The sequence below is a fragment of the Hypomesus nipponensis genome, chromosome 23, assembly GCF_054491055.1.
Source record: "Hypomesus nipponensis isolate SF chromosome 23, ASM5449105v1, whole genome shotgun sequence".
NCBI lineage: Eukaryota > Metazoa > Chordata > Actinopteri > Osmeriformes > Osmeridae > Hypomesus > Hypomesus nipponensis.
The window spans coordinates 15,320,408-15,343,071 of NC_140383.1; the positions used below are offsets into that span (position 1 = coordinate 15,320,408).

At 42.2% G+C, this 22,664-nt stretch overlaps 1 protein-coding gene across 5 annotated transcripts in view; it reads left to right on the plus strand.

Moving 5' to 3' along the window:
* slc37a1 (solute carrier family 37 member 1) overlaps positions 1–22,664 on the plus strand; it is a 125,884-nt gene that overhangs the window by 32,221 nt on the left and 70,999 nt on the right. For 2 of the 5 annotated variants that reach the window (XR_014741553.1, XM_084688154.1), the window contains exons 3-10: positions 341–422; positions 6,361–6,460; positions 6,840–6,918; positions 8,083–8,218; positions 8,323–8,399; positions 14,296–14,462; positions 14,679–14,714; positions 15,158–15,210. Coding sequence is in view for 4 of the 5 variants with exons in the window: in XM_084688154.1 (XP_084544280.1) it covers positions 341–422; positions 6,361–6,460; positions 6,840–6,918; positions 8,083–8,218; positions 8,323–8,399; positions 14,296–14,462; positions 14,679–14,714; positions 15,158–15,210 (730 nt within the window). In the remaining variant the exon portion in view is untranslated. The remainder of the gene's footprint in view (positions 1–340; positions 423–6,360; positions 6,461–6,839; positions 6,919–8,082; positions 8,219–8,322; positions 8,400–14,295; positions 14,463–14,678; positions 14,715–15,157; positions 15,211–22,664) is intronic. The other 3 variants (XM_084688155.1, XM_084688157.1, XM_084688156.1) reach the window with 3 other exon arrangements.

Genomic DNA, 22,664 nt, shown 5'->3' on the forward strand with positions numbered 1-22,664 from the left:
AACGATGATTTGTTTTCCAAGTCCAGAGGGATAGGTGACATTTAGTGGCAGTATTGCTCCATTGTACATTTGCATATGTCACAATGATCTGCAAATACCTGTTAAGCTTGGTCTAGCCTGTAGTGTCATTTTTTGGGCCTTTTATGTAGCTTTATCGTAAAGATAGTATCTGTTTCAAGCCAGTAAAAGGATTTAGTTGTTTTTGGTCCATAGTTCAGTGTTTACTTCTATTTTTCTAGCTCCCATAACCTCTCTCTTACTTATTTTGTCTGTCTTTCCCCCAAATCTACATCTACTATGACATGACTGCTGCCCCTTGTGTTATCTTCTTGTCCTGCAGGTACAGAGCCTTCACCTTCATCCTCACCTTCCTCCTGTACACTAGCTTCCACCTTTCTAGGAAGCCCATCAGCATTGTCAAGGTATATCAATTATTTAATACATATTTTTATAATTACAATTATAAATATAACTGCAAGCAGTAATGGCGGATTCCTCCAAACACTGCAAACCATTGAACAATGTTTATTCTTGACAAATTGTAACTGTATAGAAGAATGTATGCTGCAGAATTACCAATGGCATACCAAATCTGAAATGCAATACCATCAAGATCCACAAGGGCCTTTATTTCAAGCCAGTAAGTGAAGGAAGGGGGCTTGGTGAGCTTATCCATTCCAGAAAGCCTTGTATCTTTATGCATTAAGGCGTGGCCTGTAGCGCCACCTATGGGTAATGGTGGGCCATTTGTGGTGTGGTAGTTACTCTTGGCCTATACTATTAATGTTTCAGGATTTTAAAAACTTTTTACCACTGCATATAAAATCGAAAATGCAATACCAACAGGATCCACATGGGCTTTGGGTAAAGTGTGGTAGTTACTCTTGGCCTGTACTGTCAATGTGTCAGGATTTGGAGACCTTTTTACTATTGCATACAAAGTAGGAAATGCAATGACACCAAGGTCCTCAAGGGCCTATGCTGATATTCAAGGAATGAGTTGGGGCTTGGTCAGCCCACACAGTCCTGATATGTTGCGTGTATGTCTTGCCGCGCGTGTCAAGGGAAGAATGAGTGTGTGAGAATTTGGAGCATGCGCGGGGAGGAGCAGGGGACACATTTCATTGTAAATTTCCCTAGAAATTAGCCAAGCATGCATGTTTCAAAGATTCACCAAAAATCGACCTTTCATCTTAGAGTCAACTTTTTCTCAGATTTGTGTACTAAACATTCTCAAGAGTCTTCATATGAACTTGTTTGACTGGCTTACATGTAAAGCATTGCGAACCATTGAAAAATGTATATTCTTGACAAATTGTAACTGTATAGAAAAATCAATGCTGCAGAATTTCCAATGGGATACCAAATCTGAAATGCAATATCATCAAGATCCACAAGGGCCTTTATTTCAAGCCAAGAAGTGAAGTGCTTTAATCTTCACAAGAAGTGAAGTGCTTTGTGCTTTAAGGCGTGGCCTGTAGCGACACCTATTGGTAATGGTGGGCCATTTGTGGTGTGGTAGTTACTCTTGGCCTATACTATCAATGTTTCAGGATGTTTTTAACTTTTTACCATTGCATACAAAATCGGAAAAATATACCAACAATATCCACATGGGCTTTTGTTAAAGTGTTGTTGTTACTGTTGGCCTTTACTATCAATGTTTCAGGATTTGGAGAACTTTTTACCATGGCAAACAAAATCTGAAATGCAATACCATCAAGATCCACAAGGCCTTTGCAAAAGACCAAGGAATGAGTGGGGGCTTGGTAAGCCCACACTCTCCTGAAATGTTGCGTGTGCGTCTTGCCAAGCCCGCGCGTGTGTCAAGGGAAGACCTATGGGTAATAGTGGGCCATTTGTGGTGTGGTAGTTACTCTTGGTCTATACTATCAATGTTTCAGGATTTTTATAACTTTTTACCATTGTATACAAAATCGGAAAAGCAATACCAACAAGATCCACATGGGCTTTTTGTTAAACTGTTTCTTTGCCTATACTATCTATGTTTCAGGATTTTGAGACCTTTTTACCATTGCATACAAAATCGGAAATGCAATACCATCAAGATCCACATGGGCCTTTTTTCAAGCCAATACGTGAAGGGAGGGGGCTTGGTGAACCTATCCATTCCAGAAAGCCTTGTATCTTTGTGCTTTTGGGCGTGGCCTATAGCGCCACCTATGGGTAATGGTGGGCCATTTGAGGTGTGGTATTTACTCTTGGTCTATACTATCAATGTTTCAGGATTTGAGACCTTTTTACCATTGCATACAAAATCGGAAATGCAATACCATCAAGAGCCACATGGGCCTTTGCTAAAGACCAAGGAATGAGTGGGGGCTTGGTCAGCCCACACTCTCCTGAAATGTTGCGTGTGCGTCTTGGCCGCGCGTGTGTCAAGGGAAGGCTGAGTGTGTGTGAGATTTTGGAGCACGCGCGGGGAGGAGCAGGGGAGACATTCATTGGAAATTTGCCTAGAAATTAGCCAAGCAAGCATGTTTCAAATATTCACCAAAAATCGACCTTTCATCTTACAGTCAACTTTTTCACAGATTTGTGTTATGAACATTCTCAAGAGTCTTCATATGAACTTGTGATTGAATCAGAGTATCAGTTTTTGACTGGCTGATGTGCAAAGCATTATTTTAGCGTTAGCGATAAGTTCAATTTGATTTATATCAATCATTTTTAGAGATATGAATTTGCCTTTGCACATGGTAATATGTTGTAGTGTCTTCCTCCGATCTACCAAGTTTAGTGTTGATATCTCAAAGATTTGCTGAGACATGACTTCACATCCTGTTTGGCGGCTTTTCTGATGAATTTGATTGGCTGTACCGGACAGACGGTTATGAGGATCAAAATTCCTTTGATAACTTTTGTGAGGCTTGGTTTGAAGATCATCTCTGGTGATTTTGAAGAATATATGACAAAAATTGTAGGAGGAGTAGGCTTTCAAAGGTTTTTGATAAAACCGGAAATGGCGGGAAATCTATATAACCGGAAATTAACGCCATGGTGTGCGTTGAACTCGGCTTGATCCAGGGAATCCAATGGTACCTCATTTTTGAAAATTAGTCATACGGTTCAAAAGTTGCGTGTGTAAACACAAGTCCAACTTTGACCCATTGGTGGCGCTAGAGTGGTCTAATGGGAGACATGAAACTTGGTGTAGGTATAGAAGAAACTGTCCTTAATGAGTGTGCCAAATTTCACAAAAAGTTGTCGATGGGGTCTAGGGGCTGCCATTGACTCCCATGGTACAAGAATTACAAATAATAAAACCACCAATAACAATAGGTTTCCTCCTTACGGAGGAATCCTAAATATATATTTAGGTTATAAACACACTGACACACTGGCCTGTCCATTTCTGCTTTTCCTACAAGGGACACAATACTTGGCACGTTCCACAGGCGACTCATTATAGAAATATTATTGTTAGGCACAAAACTATATTCTCTCTCGTATATATTTATTGGGTGTGCTTGCCGAACGACAGGGCACAACCTATATTCTCTCTCGTATATATTTATTTATTACATCTATTTTCCCACCCTAATTTGTCCTTCAGTTTTTGCACTAAAAGGTCTCCTCTACAGGGCTATGAAAACAGCTAATATTTTCTAGTTGGGACTTATGTCCGACGAGAGCCCCTATTTCAGAGCTACATTTTGAGCATTGAAAAACTGCCCTGCTTCGGTCTATCTAGCTAGTTAGCTTGCCATAATACATTTTTATTTTTTTATTTGATAATTGATCATTTCAAAAAAAAAAATATGGACAGATAAGGGAAAATTGTGCCTTGTTTTCGCTTTGTTAATCACATCAACCTCATAATTCGTTTCCATATAGTGGAAACTAGGCATGGGCCGATATAAGATTTTGACGGTATGATAACTTTGAGAAAAAATACCACCGTATTGCGATTACAGCTCTAAAATATTTTAGTTGAACACAATATATTTTATTTTATATACATTTATTTTCTATTATATACAATTTTTGAACAGCAGCAAACATCAAGTTAAATAGTTCAATTCTTTGTTTTATATTTTACTCAAAAGAACAATACATAATTATTTTAGTAACTAATTATATTAGTTGTATTTAATTTATGCACACACACAGGGTTAGTGGAAGACTTAAATAAAAGTATATATGTGAAACCAGCTAAATGTAGGCCATAATTATTGTACTAAAACCCTGAAATTTTGTAGCAGGGCTCTTAAATTGTATCAAAAGTTTGGTGTGAGATTACCATACCATGGTGGTGACTGACTGCTTGCTTGCACCAACCAGAGGGTTACTTTCTAAAACCTGAGGGATTCCTGCACTTTCCATCTTTTCTGAGACATAAAAAAAAAGCTCATACCGCAGCAACGGTATTACCGAAAATTAGAGAGATATTGAAACGGGACTTTTTCAAATCGCAGTATACCTTGAAACCGGAAACCTGGCCCATGCCTAGTAAATAAATATCTACCAATGTGTGGTCTCAAATATACAAGATGAAACATTTTTCCGACGCATTCAAACAATCCCCTCAGTGAAGCTTGATTAGTGGTATCTATCTTGCTTCCAACTTTTGTTTTGACAACCCAGTCAGATAAACAGGGCTACAGTAGGCCCAGAGACCAGGATCAATGACCAGGTTTGAGAGAGGCTGATATAGAGGGAGTATAGGAGAAGCTGGCAAAGTTGAATGCGCTTTTCCCTACTTACAACGCGCATACTCCGGAGAACCGGTCATGCGAGCCCCTATTCTTCAGAAAGGGACTTTGTTACAGACACAGGATTGCCCAATTTCTTCGTTTTGATGCAACTAATTCGACTATGTGAGGCTGCCTGAAAGCCTATCACCATTACCTCTTGCACTAAGGGAAATTAGAAGAGAACCCTATTTCATTCTCGCCTGACATTGTCATACTCATAATTCTAGTCAGAATATAAGTCTGAAAACTCTCCGTTGGGCTGTGACTATGAGGCGTGTTTCAACCGAACTCCTAAAACAAATGCCTCTTCGCTCAATTGGATAGACCTACAACCAATCAGAGCAACGTAATATGTTGTTTGTTGAAAACGAATTCAACCCAAGGGCTCTTTTGTGACGTTGTTGATTACGTTACTGTTGATCATCTGTCCATCATTGTATAAAGCCCGCCCTGGCAATTTCATTGGTCTGCCCAGATCCTGGTTTTATGTAGTTGTTCCCAATACGAGACCCTCCAGACCCAACTTCCCGACCAAATGTTATTGTGGGCGGGGAGAAGTTGGGCTGGCAGCCAGGCTAATTTAATTCTACATTTCATACACATTCTACTTCATACACATTTAAAGTGTAAATGAGCTGCAACAAATGTATGCTTTTTAATCTATGCAATCTTCATAAAAGGCAAATAATAATAATAATAATTATGCCTATGCATAATTAAACATATTTATATATATATATATATATATATATATATGAAGTCAGTGATTTTCAACCACTGTGCCACGGCACACTAGTGTGCACACAGGTGTGCCTTGAGAAAGGATCCAAATTTCCCAAAATTATTATTGAAAAAATAAATAAAACATTTATTAATTATTATCTGCAAATAATATGCCATTGTCGAGTGTCTGTAATATATTGACTGGCAGAGTAATGTAATATTCGTCCGGGTGGCAGCAGGTAGTTTATTGCCTCGTTCCTTCTTAGAGACAAGAGAATTAGTGACGCATGTGACAGGTCGTGGTTACAGTGATGGAGAAGTTTTTAAAAAGAAAGAATGCAAACTGCGAACTGGGCCCTGGACAAGATTCTGACCTAGACGAAGGCCCTAGTAAAAAGAGCACACAGCAGAAGTGTGAAGTCTACAATTTTCTGGGGCTAGGTCTGAATCTAGGAGCAAAACACAGATGCCATCTATGTAGGTATATGCAGGTAGCAACGTTCGCGCCAATACAAGCAACTCAATCAGGACCACGTTTTTTTAGGGGTGGGAAAATGATCAATAATAATAATAAATATATATTAGAGAGCAGAATTGGTTGTTCTCGCCGAAGGCTTGCGCACACCCAATTATATATACTGCATTAGGCTACAGAGTGTCATTTTGTAAACATGTTGGTCGGTGGTGTTCAGCAAGATTTTTCCAATGTAAAAAAAATGTGCCTTGGCTCAAAAAGGTTTGAAAAACACTGATATAAGTAATAAAACAGACCCATCTGCAAGCACATCTCACAATTTTCACAGAAATTGTACCCTCTCTAGTTAAACAACATTATAACAAGTTATTGGATATTGCAGGTGCTTTGCCCATCATGTTGCAGATATTTTTTTATTTAAATATAAATACATTTATATTTTAGAGTGAACTACATAGGAACTGCTCGTCTCTCACTGAGGTCCAAGCCTCTAGTGGCCAGCCAACGCTACACTCTGATGTAGACTGCAGCTGGAAGCCCTTTGGTGAGGCCCACTTCAGCCATCTTAACACTCTCTATCTGAACTCAAATCTGTCTCTGTCTATTGTTCTTTTTCTGTCGTACTTTCCGCTTATCTCTCTGACGCTCTTTCCCCCCTCTCTCTTCCTCTCTTGTTTTCTATCTTTTATCTATTATCTGTCTTTCTCTTTTGTCCCTCTTAATCTAACTCCCTATTTAAGCCACAGTCACCCTTTTTTATATTGTTTGTTCTCTCTTGTATATTAATTTATATGTCTCTTCCATTCACCAATAAATACATACATCTCTGATAAGTAAATAAAACTATCCTGAAAAGTATCCTTCAGATAACTGGTATTGGTTTCAACAGATTCGAGTCAAAGCAATCTTGTCTCCATATTTAGATAAAGGCAACTACAAGCAGCTGCTGGGAGCCATGGACTACTCATTCCTGTGTGCCTATGCTATTGGCATGTACCTCAGGTAAGGTTCATGCAACTGCTAGCCAATCATGGATGAAAACGATGATGAAAACTGTAGCAGCCAGACAGTAAAGTGCAGCACTATTTTATCCCCGATAGACAAACAGCTACAACTTCTACCAAACAAACCCACAAAGCATATGGAAATACACTCAGGTTTTATCCAGCATTTCAGCAGTTAGTGACAGTTGTATCTCACACTTGTCAATTGGTGTTAAACAGCACCTTGAGGTTTTTTTCATTTAGGGGAGGTTGAAGTGATGAATGTTTGGTCATGCACCAGATTACTGTATATAATCTACTCTTCACTAGACATATGCCATTCTGCCCTCCGTTCTCTCCCTTAATTTTTCTACATACACCCTCAATCCAAGACAAGTCTCCATGGTGTACACTTCATGCTGTGTTGAGATGTAGTGTCGCCGTTTTTACTGTACAAAAATATGACAGGCAGAATTGTAGTGTTTGTCCTTTTTAAAATGAACACCTTTTTATTCTGCTGAATTATTGGTTGTCAATTCATTAGATTTCTGTGCATTAATACGGTTTGTTGTGTGACACCGTGTCCTAACTGGAATGCGAGCGTACGACTGTCGCGTAGCATGGGATGCCCTGTCCACACTGAATCCGTCAAATTCACTTCTGTTACGTCATGTACACTAGCCACGTTACTATGACTTCATGTGCTACAGAGTTTACAACGCAAGCAACGAAAAATACATAGAAACAGGGCGTCCGACAAAAATGTGCGCTCCCGTCCAGTTAGGAATCAAACAGCTTTTAGTCGCGTTGCTCGCATCCCGTCTCTCGTGTCACATCCAGTTAGGACATGGTGTAATAAGCCTCTTTGAAATATTCTAGAAGTTAACTGATGGTTACGATGGTCCACTTAATGACCAGTCTGTTGGAAATGATGTCAGCAAATAGATTTTTTAAGTAAAGTATTTAAAATTCAAGGAATACTGATCTTCTAAAGTGTTTGGGAGTCCTCTGGGATATCTACTGTATTTCTTCGAATAAACACCGCGGCATTTGTTGGTGCAGCGTTTATTCGAGGGCGGCGTTCAGTCAAGGGCGGTGTTTATTCAAAGAAATGCGATATTTCCTCTGTGCCTCTAAATTGAAAAACATTATTGTGCTGTCATTTTTACCCTAACCCTTACAGTGGTATCATTGGTGAACGCCTGCCCATCCGTTGGTACCTGACAGTGGGCATGTTGACTAGTGGCCTCTTCACTTGTCTGTTTGGCCTGGGCTACATCTATAACATACACAGTCTCGGCTTCTATATATTTGTCCAGGTGAGCAACAACAGAAGGCCTAGTGCTGCACCTGGAGGGAAAACACATACACAAATACACTGTTAATAAGGCTAATCCTTTTGTTTTATTCCTCTGTAACTTAGATTGCCAATGGCTTGGTTCAGACCACTGGATGGCCAAGTGTGGTCACCTGTATTGGAAACTGGTTTGGCAAAGGAAGGTGAGGATGGCATCCTGAATCAATCTTAACCCTTTAAGACCCCATTTAAATTTAGTCATTTAGCACACACTCTTATCCAGAGCGTCTTACAGTAAGTACAGGGACATTCCCCCCGAGGCAAGTAGGGTGAAGTGCCTTTCCCAAGCATTTGGCACGGCCGGGAATCGATCTGGCAACCTTCAGATTACTAGCCCGATTCCCTCACCGTTCAGCCACCTGACTCCTCAAGATGTTTAAGATTACGTCACCTTTAGCTCTTTAATTGCTCATTTATTTATTTTTTTATATACCAAATTTATCCAATAGCATTGCAAGGCAAGACAATAGGACCAGTGGTTATGTAAAGGTCGTTCAAAAAAAATCTTATTAGCAAATGTGTTTTTTTGGAGAGCTAAAGGTGAATTTGAAATCGGGTCTTACATGGTTAAATGTATTTTTAATATTTAATGTATGCATGTTTTGTAGAGTATTGAGTTTAAATACACTGCTCAGAAAAATAAAGTGAACTCCTAATTACACATTGGGTCTCGATAAACAAAATATATTCAAGATCAAAACCTTACTGTACATAGTGTAATTTGTTGACAAAATTAAGTAACCGATCAATGGAAACTGAAATCACCAACCAATTGAGAGCTGGAGTCAAACTCACACCGAAATAGTAAAATAATAGTTTACTATTTAAATAGTAAACTATTTAAATCACAGGCTATTCCAACTTACATTAATTTCATCACAGCAACTCATAATGTGACTCAGTAGTGTATATGGCCCCCACATGCCTGTATGCACTCATGACAATGTCTAGGCATGCTCCTGATGGGTCTCCCAGACCTGGATCAGGGTATCAGTAAGCTCCTGGACAGCCTGTAACAATACTTCCAGGCGTTGGATACACCGATACGTAACATTTCAGAGGTTTTCAATTGGATTCATGTCTAGGGAAAGTAAGGGCCAGACAGTTGCATCAATGCCTTTTTCATCCAGGAACTGCCTAGACACTCTGGCCACATTCGGCCAGGCATTCTTCTACATTGGGAGGAAATCCATGGTAACCAAACAGTAGTCAGGGTACCGTTTGCTAACATGTGGAGGTCCGTGTGACCCTCCAAGGATATGCCTCCCTAGACCATCACTGACCCATGTCCAAACCGGTCATGCTGGATGATGTTGCAGGCAGCATAACATTCACTGCGTTTCCAGGCTCTTTAACGTCTGTCACGTGCTCAGTGTGAACCTGCTCTCATCTTTGACAAGAACATGGCGCTAATAGCAGATCTGCCAAATCTGGTGTTCTCTGGCAAATTCCAAATTGAGCTGTACAACGCAGGGCTGTGAGCACAGGTCCCACTAGAGCAGTGTTTCCAAACCTTTGTTGAGCTGCGGCACATTTTTTACATTTACAAAATCCTGGGGCACACCACCAACCAAAATGACACAAAATGACACTCTAACACAGTACATTTACATTTATGCATTTAGCAGACGCTTTTATCCAGAGCGACTTCCAAGAGAGAGCTTTACAAAAGAGCATAGGTCTCTGATCATAACAACGAGGTAGTCCCAAACATTGTAAGCAGCCAAAACATGAAACTTACATTGTTAAAAAAACTAAACAAGTGCCAAAAGGAAGACCTATAAAAGCATGCAGTTATACAAGTAACAAATTAAAACAACATGAACCACAAAAAGTGCAAGACTGTACCTGTAGAAGAACAATCTACAGTAAAATATTTCACAGCGCGTACAAGAGTTAACTAAGTTATAACTAACCTACAAGAGCAACAAGTCACTCAATAAGAGTCATTGTGATCCTGGAGGAAACTAACTAACCTACAAGAGCAACAAGTCACTCAATAAGAGTCATTGTGATCCTGGAGGAAAGTAACATCAGGTCCAGCAAAGCATTCCTAAGTGCCATTGTACTCCCGGAACAAGTGTGTCTTGAGCCTTTTCATGAGGGGGAAGGACAGTCAGTGTACCTGATGGAGGTGGGGAGCTGGTTCCACCATTGGGGGGCCAGGCAGGAGAAGAACTTGTGTTGGGACGGGCGACCTTGAGCGGTGGGACCACCAGGCGGTTGTCTGAAGAAGACCGTAGGTGACGGGTGAGGGTGTAAGGTTGCAGGAGAGACTTGATGTAGTCGGGTGCAGTCCCGTTCACTGTTCGGAAGGTCAGTACCAGGGTCTTGAATCTGAAATGGGCGTTGATGGGTAGCCAGTGGAGAGAGATGAGGAGCGGGGTAACATGGGAGCGTCTGGGTAGATTGTAGACCAGGTGGGCCGCTGCGTTCTGAATCCTCTGAAGAGGGCGAGTTGCACATGCTGGGAGACCAGCGAGTTGCAGTAGTCCAACTTGGAGAGGACCAGTGCTTGGACTGCAGAGGATGAAGGGGTCACTGTCGCAGATCCCAGGGTGATTGACAGATCGTGGGAGATGGAGGGTTTAGCCGGGATGATGAGAAGTTCTGTTTTGGCGAGGTTCAGCTGGAGGTGGTGCTCAGTCATCCAGGCGGAGATGTCTGTGAGGCAGGCCTCAATCCTGGCTGAGATCCCCGGATTGGTCAGGGGGAACGACAGGTACAGCTGCGTGTCGTCAGCGTAGCAGTGGTAGGAGAAGCCATGGGAGTTGATGATTGGTCCAGGTGAGGTGGTCTACAGAGAGAAGAGGAGGGGTCCAAGGACGGAGCCCTCAGTCGTGGAGGGTGAGAGGGTAGGAGAGGTGTGTTTAGGGAACCGACTGCTAATGTCGGCGACTTTTTTCCTCAAAGAAGGAAGAGAAGTTGTCTGCTGTCAGGGTGGAGGGAGGGGGTGGGTTAAGAAGGGTGGAAAAGGTAGAAAAAAGCTTTTGGGGGTTTGAAGCAGAAAGTATTTTGTTCAGAAAGTAGAGGGTTTTAGCACCACTTATGTGAGAAGAGAAGGATTTAAGGAGGGAGTGATACTTATCAAGGTCCAGACCGTTTTTGGACTTGCGCCATCTCCTCTCAGCTGCCCAAAGGGTGGACCGTTATAACATCCGTAAGCCACGGGCAGGAGGGAGAAGATCGCGCAGACCTGGTTGACAGGGGACAGAAAGAGTCAAGTGATGCAGTTCAAGTGGTTAACAAGGAGTCGGTGGCAGTGTTAGTGGGATTGGACGAGAACTCGTAAATGGGAGGGAGGATGTTACAATAGAAAAGAAATGGGAGGGAGATAGGGAGGTTGCCCGGAAAGTTACAAGGGGAGGGGGAGGTAGGAGGGGTTGGAGGGAGAGAGACAGAGAATTGGATAAAGTAGTGATCAGAAATGTGCAGTGGGGTTACAGAGGTTAAGTCAGTGATACAGTTACGTGTCAGGATGAGGTCTAGTTGTTTGCCTGCCTTGTGGGTTGCCGGTGTGCTCAGCAGCCTCAGGTCGAAGGAAGTCAGGAGAAACAAGAAGTCGACGGCCTGCATTCCTTGGAGGTGGATGTTGAAGTCCCCAAGGACTATCAGGAGGGTTCCATCATCCGGGAGGACGCTGAGGAGCATGTCCAGCTCCTCCACAAAGTTGTCTAGCGGTCCTGGTGAGCGATAAAGAACAATTAAGCATGCTTTGATAGGATCAGTCAGCATCACATAATGATGTTGATGAATGATGGTGTGGATGTGTATTTGGGGAAAGAAGCAACCCTGTCCCACCACCCCGCCCGGTTGAGCGGGGTGAGTGAGTGAAGGAGTAGTTGACGGAGAGAGCAGCTGGAGTTGCAGTGTTCTCTGGGCGGATCCATGTCTCTGTCAGCGCAAGGGCATGTAGAGAAGCATGAGATGCAAACGCTTGGATGATGTCTACATATTAGATTACCTTTATTATAATACATAAAGTTAATAATATAGTTTTTCAATGTATTTATACTTAGTGGGAAACCTGGGTCTGTGGATGGATATCCTGGCAGTAATGGTAGAAAGACACACACAAAGCTCTTCCTCAGCAGCTCTGTCTCTGTTTTTAGTTTTTATCGCAGTCAAGCTTGAGAAGCTCAGCTCACACAGATATGTGGTTGAAAACGGGAGCAATGTCAAAATAACTTTGTTGGCTAGAATGGGGAACTCTCTGGCAACAGATAACCAAAAACTGTCCAAAGGAAGATCAGCAAAGTTTAGCTTTAAAGGTCACATGAAATGCTGTTTTTGGATGCTTTTATATAGGCTTTAGTGGTCCCCTAATACTGTATTTGAAGTCTCTTTCCCGAAATTCAGCCTTTGGTGCAGAATTATAGCCACTACGAGAAGTCCCACAATGAACTTTCCTTAGAATGCGCTGTTTCTGTGTCTGTAGCTTTAAATGCTAAATGAGGAGAGAGGCGGCACCATGCGCTAATGTTTACATTGGATGTATTGCAATGGCTTGTAGACCCGTTGCTGTAAGATGCCTCGAATTTGCCCATTCTCATCTGATTACCTTGGTTTGCAGAGCTGCACACTCAACAAAAATAAAATTAAGATAGGCTACTGGTTGTGCAGAGGCTCCTTGTGACGTCACAAGGAGCAGATTTTTTAACAGAGCGTTTGAGCCTTCATTTTGCTCAAAGGCGGAGAAGAACACCCAGGGCTTGGTTGAAAATTCTAGCCTTTGGGGGACCAACGGCAGGCTAGGGGAACTCGTATTAATGTTAAATAACCTCCTAAAGTGAAGTTTTCATGTCATGTGACCTTTAAACCACAATCTTGTTTCAGTTCAATGAGTTCCTCTTGCTCCTCGTCTATTTTCTGATAGACAAAAACTATATGACAAACGCTATTATATGGCTTCAAAATTTCAGGAGGCTAACTAGCAGGTAGTAGCATTGGTACGAGTATTATGCTAAGTTGCTAGGTAACGGAAGCTAACTAAAGCTAGCTAGCTTCCGTTTTGGAAAAAACTCACTCTGGTGGAAGCGTAGGTAATATTTAGAACTCACGCGAACCAAAGCACAAAGTGTATAGTAGGCAAAAGCCAAAGCATGAAGAACTGTTTTTTGGGGAAATATTTGTTTTATGTTTTTTGATAAATGCATTTTCTTTTCTTTTTCTGCCAGACTTTATTACAGGTTAATTAGGTGATAATAGATCATTTCCCACGGCACACCTGACAATCTCTCATGGCACACTAGTGTACCACGGCACACTGGTTGGGAAACACTGCACTAGAGGATTTAGGGCCCTCATGCCAGTCTCATGAAGTCTGTTTCTGACAGTTTGGTCAGAAACATGCACACCAGTAGCCTGCTGGAGGTCATTTGGTAGGGCCCTGGCGGTGCTCCTTTGTGCTTCCTCCTTGCAAAAAGGAGCAGACACCAGCCAAGCTACTGGGTTGAAGCCCTTATATGGTCCTCTCCAGCTTTCATTATGTAACGGCCCGTCTCCTGGTATTGCTTCCATGCTCTCACAAGACTCACACAGCAAACCTTCTTACAACGGCATGTATGGGTGTGCCATCCTGGACTACCTGTGCAACCTGAATGTGCTGCAAGTACTACCTCATGCTACCAGTAGTGACAAGGACAATAACAGGATGAGAAACGAGAGGAGAATCAGTTAGGAAAGGTAAGGAGAGAGCAATTGTCTATGGCAACTATCTGCAAAACCGTTCCCTTTTTGGGAATAGTCTTGCTGTTGCCTCTCCAGTGTTCGTGTTTCATTTGCACCAAGACAGTAGACATTGCTTTATAATAATTTATGCTTCCTGTCCTAACCTGGATAGACTGATACCTCTGAAGTGTAATTTACTTGGTGTTATACTGTCATGATTAAGTGTTCCCTTAAATGTTTTGAGCAGTGTATATATAAAGTAACTAATATGCTAATTTGACATTAACTTATTTTGTCTGTGAGAAGTGCATGTCATAAGACTTCCATAACCTATTATGACACAACTAACTCTGGTCTGGTTTATGTCAGACGAGGCCTGATCATGGGCCTATGGAACTCCCACACCTCCGTTGGGAACATCCTAGGCTCCCTGATAGCTGGATACTGGGTCTCTTCTAACTGGGGATTGTCTTTTATCGTTCCTGGTCTCATAATAGCCCTCATGGGCCTGGTCTGCTTCCTCTTTCTCATCGAACGTGAGTAGTGCCCTGTCATTGGCTAGGTAGAGACACGCAAGGAAGAGCTTACATTGATTGGAGATAGGGTAGACAGGGTGACCCTATCCTATCCTATAGGGTACCCAGAGTGTCCTAAATATAAGTTCTTATAATGTCTTAAATGTCTGTTATTTACTTGCTACATTGTATTTTTTCTGTGTTGTGTTTACTTTGTGTTGTGTGAGGTGAGCAAAGACTGTGATGGAAGGCGACATCGAATGCACCTCAAATGTAATGTATGAGGCACCAAAATATGCTTCCAATTGTTCTGATCTCTGAGCAACTTTACATATTTCAGCACCTCATACATCACATTGGATTCTGCTTTCCCATCAACATTGCCATTCAGTTTATTCACAAGCTAGCTACTTATTGTTTAAAGTAATTGTATGGTGTTTGAAGTAATTATATAGTTTTAACATGAGACGTTTATCGAGACGTTTAACAGGACTCATGTATTTTTACTTATTTTAATTGTCCATTGATAGCTTGAGGTATTAATAAAGAGTTTATATTGGTTGACATTTTTCAGGTAAGGTTTTGTTGCAAACTTGGTCTAAATTGCATTCCAAGTGGCAATACAAATTCTCATGACTTAAATCTGGCTACATTAATTTAGTTTTCTTCTCTTGGATGGAATGTTTGTTCTCACCTAGTTGTTTTTCTTCACCCAGATCCAAATGATTTGAAGACCATCCATGCCCAGAACCAGGTACTTTGCAGTAATGTGAGTCTACCTGCCTGCCTCTTTGCCTGTCTCTCGAAAAGGATATATAGTGTAGGCCATACACTTTGGCAAGATACAACCTATATTCTATCTCATATATATTTATTATTATTTTCCCACCCTAACTAGTTCCTCAATTTTTGCATTACATAGACAGTCTCTGTGTCAAAATGTGTGTTTTGTTGAAAGGATTGCCTGTATCGGCTTGTAGGTTCAGTTGCGCGGTTTAGGCATAATTAAAAAAAGATTGGCGAAAAGTGAAGCTAACGGTGGTTAACTAGCTAGTCACAGTCACAACGTCACAAACCTGCACACGATTACCTATAGTAGAACACCAGTTCGGTAGCTCGTTTGCTTCCAAGAGATAACTAGCTAGCGTCACTGTGTCCAATACCAACAGTTTTTTAGCTAACATTCTGATAAATTCCACTTCAAATATTGATAAAAATGATCGTATCACGTTTTCAGCTGATTTCACGTTAAGCTTTAACTTCTTGCCTTTCGAGCTAAATATTGTAAAAAAAAATTGAGTCAGCTGAGCCTTTACTAGAGCCGGTAAAAAGACGCTGGCGCCGGTAAATTAGCCGTGCGCTACCCTTGTCCAAACCCGACCGTACTTCTATCCTTGTAGTAAACACTTAACTTGATCCAGGGTCACCAAATTGACCATCAACGCTGCCAACATATCCGGGGACGTAATTATGTCCTTCACAATAAGATATCACGCTTCAACATCTCCAAACTATTCGATAAAAGCTCAATTTGACTGTATACCACCACCTGCTGGATGTTTTGTTGAACTCTTCTCATGTCAGTCCCTTGCAAAACTTACAAAATATGTTATCCAAAGAACACCGATGCATACCGCATGTGTACTGAACATTGAAAACATATCATGTTAATTTAACGTTTATTCAGTTGTCCCCATTAAATTTGAATTTCATGAAATATTAAGCAATAGTCAATCATATATTTAGAGACCTCAAACATTGAATGGGGTCAAAGGTAACAGGACGGTTAGCAAAAGACAAATGACCAGTAAGTGCTCCTTTGTGCTTCCTCCTTGCAAAAAGGAGCAGACACCAGCAAGCTACTGGGTTGAAGCTTTCATGATGTAACGGCCCGTCTCCTGGTATCGCTTCCGTGCTCTCAAAAGTGCATGCTGTACAAGACTCACACAGCAAACCTTCTTGCAACGGCATGTAGGGGTGTGCCATCCTGGACTACCTGTGCAGCCTGAATGTGCTGCAAGTACTGCCTCATGCTACCAGTAGTGACAAGGACCATAGCAGGATGAGAAACGAAAGGAGAATCAGTTAGGAAGGGTAAGGAGAGAGCAATTGTCTATGGCAACTATCTGCAAAACCGTTCCCTTTTTGGGAATAGTCTTGCTGTTGCCTCTCCAGTGTTCCTGTTTCTCTTGCACCAAAACAGGTGACATTGATTTACAATAATTTATGCTTCCTATCCTAACCTGGATAGACTGATTCTTCTGAAGTTTAATTGGCTTGGTGTTATACTGTCATGATTAAGTGTTCCCTTAAATGTTTTGAGCAGTGTTGGGTGTAACGCGTTACACGTTATAGTAGTCAGACTACTTTTGTTAGGTAACGAGTAACTTAACGCGTTACTTATTTAATTGAATGAATCCGTTACTAGTTCCTTGTTCAAACAAGTAACGCGTTACTTAATTTAGTCTTATGGTCAAGAGCACTCAGCATGTAGCTAAAAGTCTAGGAAAGTTGAGGCTACTTTTCGCTAGGTACCTACGAAAACGTCTTAATCTGCTAGACAGGTGGGTTCCCCTTCGTTCTTTTGGTGCGCAGTCTCACAAGCCCAATTTACCCGGCGTCATGGAGCCGACCAGCTATAGTTATTTAAGACTTGCATGTACAGGCCTGCGTAATGTCACATTAAATAATGTATTGAACTCAAGCTTGTTTGATGTGTTGCTGTATCGTTCAGTGGTTTCGGTTTAGGATTATTTTACAGTAAGTAAAATAGTCTGGTTCAGTACATAAGTGAACACCATTTTTCTACCATATACCTAGCTATAGCTTAGCTTCATTTTGCTCTTAGATTCAAACCTAGCCCTTGTAGAGCTAGCTAACTACTAGACTTCTGCCTGACATTTTACTAAATTATTTATTGATTAAAGAGTTTCTTGATTGAAGAACTTCATGCAAATATTGCTATTCATTATAGTGGATTATTATCTTGATCCGTCTTGCTGTATAATGAAAATTGATCATGTTATATGCGAGTGACACTGAACATTCAGTACAATATGTACTATTGCTGAGGTCAACCCATTAAATCTGCCTTCTGGGCATAAGAGTGACCAAGGTGAATTGTCTAAGAAATAAAATACTTTTCTTAAAGTAACGCAAAATAACTTAACGCCTTACTCTCTACAGCAAGTAACTAAGTAACGTAACTAGTTACTTTACAAGGAATGTAACTAGTAACTGTAATTAGTTGCTTTAAAAAGTAACGTTACTCAACACTGCAAATGAATTGTGCAAATCTTTGAAAATATGAAAATTTATTTAAATACAAAACAGACAAAAAGAAAATACTAAATTACTCAGGACACAAATAACATTTAAAATACTCCTTGTCACGCAGCTCCTCATCCCAACCCACACACATGATAAAATACTTGATGTAGCCTAACTTATGAAAAAAAAAAAAACATTTGATAATGTCTGCCTTTACGTTTCAGACCAAACAAACCTGCTGTCACAACTTGACATCAAACGTGTTTACCTGCTCCCCTCCCTTCATCCCCTCGACTACAGATCACCTCACACATGATGGTGTATTTTCATTGGCTATACAAAGTAATGTTAAGCTAGCGTAAAAAAAAAAACACTCATATGCTAACCCATAGTAGCAGTACGATGACAATACAGAAACACTTTTTTCAGAGTAAATATCGTCGCCCGAGTGGTCTTTTGGCTTTCTCTAATCAATGTAACTTTCCTATATTATTTAGACATTTAAACATCCATATATGTTCATGGAATTCGACACGTAGATTGTTTGGTATGCCTAAAATAATACTACTTACACTTTGCTGGCGATCGCAAAAGAAATGCTGGCAAAAAGACATGAAACTGGGTTACGTTGGAAAATTTGGGTTTGGACAATAGGAGCTTACGGCGGTTGGGGTTGGACACAGTGACGTTAATTGAAACTGCAAAAAGATGGCTGCAGAAATGCCACAGGCATAGGCCAGGATGATAACATCTTATGTAGCTAGCTATGTATCCAGGCTGTGATAAACGTCCTGTATTTTCGCCTTTTGTACTGGTTAGCTCTAGCAATCCCACACAGCAGTAATAGTTATCTGAGCTGTACAAGTTACTTACCGGTCCGAGCATCAGTTCTGAAGCTGGGAGCAAAACGGAGCACAGCCTGCTAGGTTGTGCTCTTCTGTAGTTGATATGCAGTTCTCCTAAGCACCGAATGTACTACCAGCTGGTAGCCAGCTACAGTACTAGCTACCAACCAGTTAGCTAATACTTCATCATCTTTGTTTTACATTTACATTTTTTCATTTAGCAGACGCTTTTATCCAAAGTGACTTCCAAGAGAGAGCTTTACAAAGTGCATATGTCACTGATAATAACAACAAGATAGCCCCAAAGCATTGCGGGTAGCCAAAAACAAGAAGTACACATTGTGAACAACCAAAGAAAAAAGTGCTAAAGGGAAGAAACCATAAGAGCATGTAGTTAAGCAGGTTACAATTAAACAACATGAAACTCTAAGTGCAAGTGTACCTGTAGGAAAGCAATAAAAATTGGATTAACTAAAATAGAATACAACAGTTTAAATCAGCTACCACTAACCAACAAAAGCAACTGTCTAAGCAAGAGTCATTGTGATCCTTGAGGAAACTAGCATTGGGTTCAGCAAACCATTCCTAAGTACCGTTGTACTCACGGAACAAGTGCGTCTTGAGCCTTCTCTTGAAGGTGGAGAGACAGTTTGTGTCTCTGATGGAGGTGGGGAGTTGATTCCACCACTGGGGGGCCAGGCAGGAGAAGAGCTCGTGTTGGGACCGGGCGGTCTTGAGCGGTGGGACCACCAGGCGGTTGTCTGAAGAAGACCGTAGGTGGCGGGTGGGGGTGTAAGGCTGCAGGATAGACTTGATGTAGTCGGGTGCAGTCCCGTTCACTGTTCGGAAGATCAGTACCAGGGTCTTGAATCTGATGCGGGCCGTTATGGGTAGCCAGTGGAGGGAGATGAGGAGCGGGGTATCGTGGGAGCGTCTGGGTAGATTGTAGACCAGGCGGGCCGCTGCGTTCTGGATCCTCTGAAGAGGGCGGGTTGCGCATGCTGGGAGGCCTGCAAGCAGCGAGTTGCAGTAGTCCAACTTGGAGAGGACAAGTGCTTGGACAAGCAGCTAGGTGGAGTGCTCAGACAGGGGATCTCCTGATCTTCCGGATGTTGTAGAGGGTGAATCTACACGACCGGGAGACTGCAGCAATGTGGGCCGTGAGGGAGAGCTTGTCATCCATGGTAACCCCAAGGTTCATGGCAGAGGATGAGGGGTTCACCGTCGCAGATCCCAGGGTGATTGACAGATCGTGGGAGATGGAGGGTTTGGCCGGGATGATGAGAAGTTCTGTTTTGGCGAGGTTCAGCTGGAGGTGGTGCTCAGTCATCCAGGCGGAGATGTCTGTGAGGCAGGCCTCAATCCTGGCTGAGATCCCCGGATTGGTCAGGGGGAACGACAGGTACAGCTGCGTGTCGTCAGCGTAGCAGTGGTAGGAGAAGCCATGGGAGTTGATGATTGGTCCAAGTGAGGTGGTCTACAGAGAGAAGAGGAGGGGTCCAAGGACGGAGCCCTGTGGGACACCCGTGGAGAGCTGGCAAGGGTCTGACAGTTTGCCTTTGCCTCAGTTTGGAGACCTGGTAGGATCTTCCCGACAGGTAGGATGAGATCCACTAGAGTGCAGTGCCAGTGATGCCCATCTCAGAAAGTCTGGAGAGCAGGATCTTTTGGTTAACCGTATCAAACGCTGCAGAAAAGTCCAGCAGAATGATGACGGATGACCTCGAAGACGCTCTGGCAGATTGGAGGGCAGTGGTGACTGAAAGGAGGGCAGTCTCTGTGGAGTGGCCGATCTTGAAGCCCGATGGTTGGGGTCAAGCAGGTTGTTCTGAGAGAGAAAGTTAGAAAGTTGGTTAGATACAGCACGTTCAATTGTTTTAGAGAAGAAGGGTAACAGTGATACTGGTCTGTAGTTCTGGAGGACGGCAGGGTTAAGGGAGGGTTTTTTGAGGAGAAGGGTAACTCTGGCCTGTTTGAAGGCAGAGGGGAAGGTGCCAGAGGTAAGAGAGGAGTTTAGGACATGGAGCAGAAAAGTTATGATAGAGGGGGAGATGGTTTGAAAAAGAGGGGAGGGGACAGGATCAAGGGGACAGGAGGTAGGGCGATGAGAGAGAATGAGGTCAGAGAGCTCTGCCTCGGACAGGGGAGAGAAAGAGTTTAGACGTTTAGTTGGGTCAGTCATGGACGGTGAGGGGGTAGGAGAGGTGGGTTTAGGGAACCGACTGCTAATGTCGGCGACTTTTTTCCTCAAAGAAGGAGGAGAAGTCGTCTGCTGTCAGGGTGGAGGGAGGGGGTGGGGGAGGTGGGTTAAGAAGGGTGGAGAAGGTAGAGAAAAGTTTGTGCGGGTTTTAAAGCAGAGTTAATTTTGTTCAGAAAGTAGAGGGTTTTAGCACCAGTTATGTGAGAAGAGAATGATTTAAGGAGGGAGTGATACTTATCAAGGTCCAGACCGTCTTTGGACTTGCGCCATTTCCTCTCAGCTGCTCGAAGGGTGGACCGTTCCTCACGAATAACATCCGTAAGCCACGGGCAGGAGGGAGAAGATCGTGCAGGCCTGGTTGACAGAGGACAGAGAGAGTCAAGTGATGCAGTTAAAGTGGTTAACAGGGTGTCGGTGGCAGTGCTAGTGGGGTGGGACGAGAACTCGTCAATGGGAGGGAGGGAGGATGTTACAATAGAGGAAAAATGGGAGGGGGATAGGGAGCGGAGGTTGCGCCGGAAAGTTACGAGGGGAGGGGAGGTAGGAGGGGTTGGAGACAGAGAGACAGAGAATTGCATAAAGTAGTGGTCAGAAATGTGCAGTGGGGTTACAGAGGTTAAGTCAGTGATACAGTTACGTGTCAGGACGAGGTCTAGCTGTTTGCCTGCCTTGTGGGTTGCCGGAGTGCTCAGCAGCGTCAGGTCGAAGGAGGTCAGGAGAGACAAGAAGTCGACAGCCTGCGTTTCTTGGAGGTGGATGTTGAAGTCCCCAAGGACTATCAGGGGGGTTCCATCATCCGGGATGACGCTGAGGAGCATGTCCAGCTCCTCCACAAAGTCGGCTAGCGATCCTGGTTGGCGGTCCTGGTGGGGGTCCATGGTGGGCGGTGTTTTCCCTGTATTTGTGCTGTTGAGCTAGTATTGTGGTGGGACTGATAGATTATTAAAGCAGTAAACCATGAGCCTGTTCCATAAAGGCCACTCAAAAAATTGGGGATTAAAGTCCCAAACCAGAATTGAACTAACCTAACAAGTCAGTCAGGCCAATTCTAGTTCATGCAATCGACTAATTCAAGTCTGATTCCAAAAGTTAAGATAATTACAGTTGCACCCTTTTCTTTATCATCCCGAGAGGTAGGACATGGATCATATCGATCCACCACGGCAAAACGTAATGTTCACAACCACGTGACTTCTTCCCAAAAGAAAGTTTTCTTTAAGCCGCATACAATGACAGCTCATCTACCACTTCATCAAAAATAAAAAACACACCATGATTGACATGAACAATAGGCTATGTAGATTAAGGTCCTTTTTTATAGACCTTTTATTGTTTAAAAGAACATACACCCTCTAAACAATTCTAAATTGACTTTTTTGACATTGTTTTAAATAAATACTATTAACAAATTCATTATCCAGTAGCCTAACTTTTCAACTTGGTTTTTGTGTTGGGAAAATGGCCATAAGTGTAAAGTAGGGTATGTAGATATGTATCATTCTGAAATCATTTTTAATCATTGTTTAATGCATTTATTATTTATTTAAGTTGATTTTCTATAAATGTAAATGTGTTTACATTATTTATATACATATTAAAGGACAATGGGAAACGGAACTCAACACGATTATGACACATGGTAAGATATCTGTAATGCGTGTCACAAGGGGGTTGGTTGTCAGATGTGGAAAAAATATGCCACGATATTATAACTAATTATATTAGGCTATAATTACGTTTGTCATGCCATAAGCATAATAGCGTTCATTACAAAATGGTTAAATATGCTTTAAAAACTAAAATTAACTCTACAAACAACCGTCATGTATGTGCAACCATTTGTAAAACGTGGTACAATCAAGGCAGGCCGCTGTAGATTATCAAATCCTTTCTCCTTGTTCTCATTCA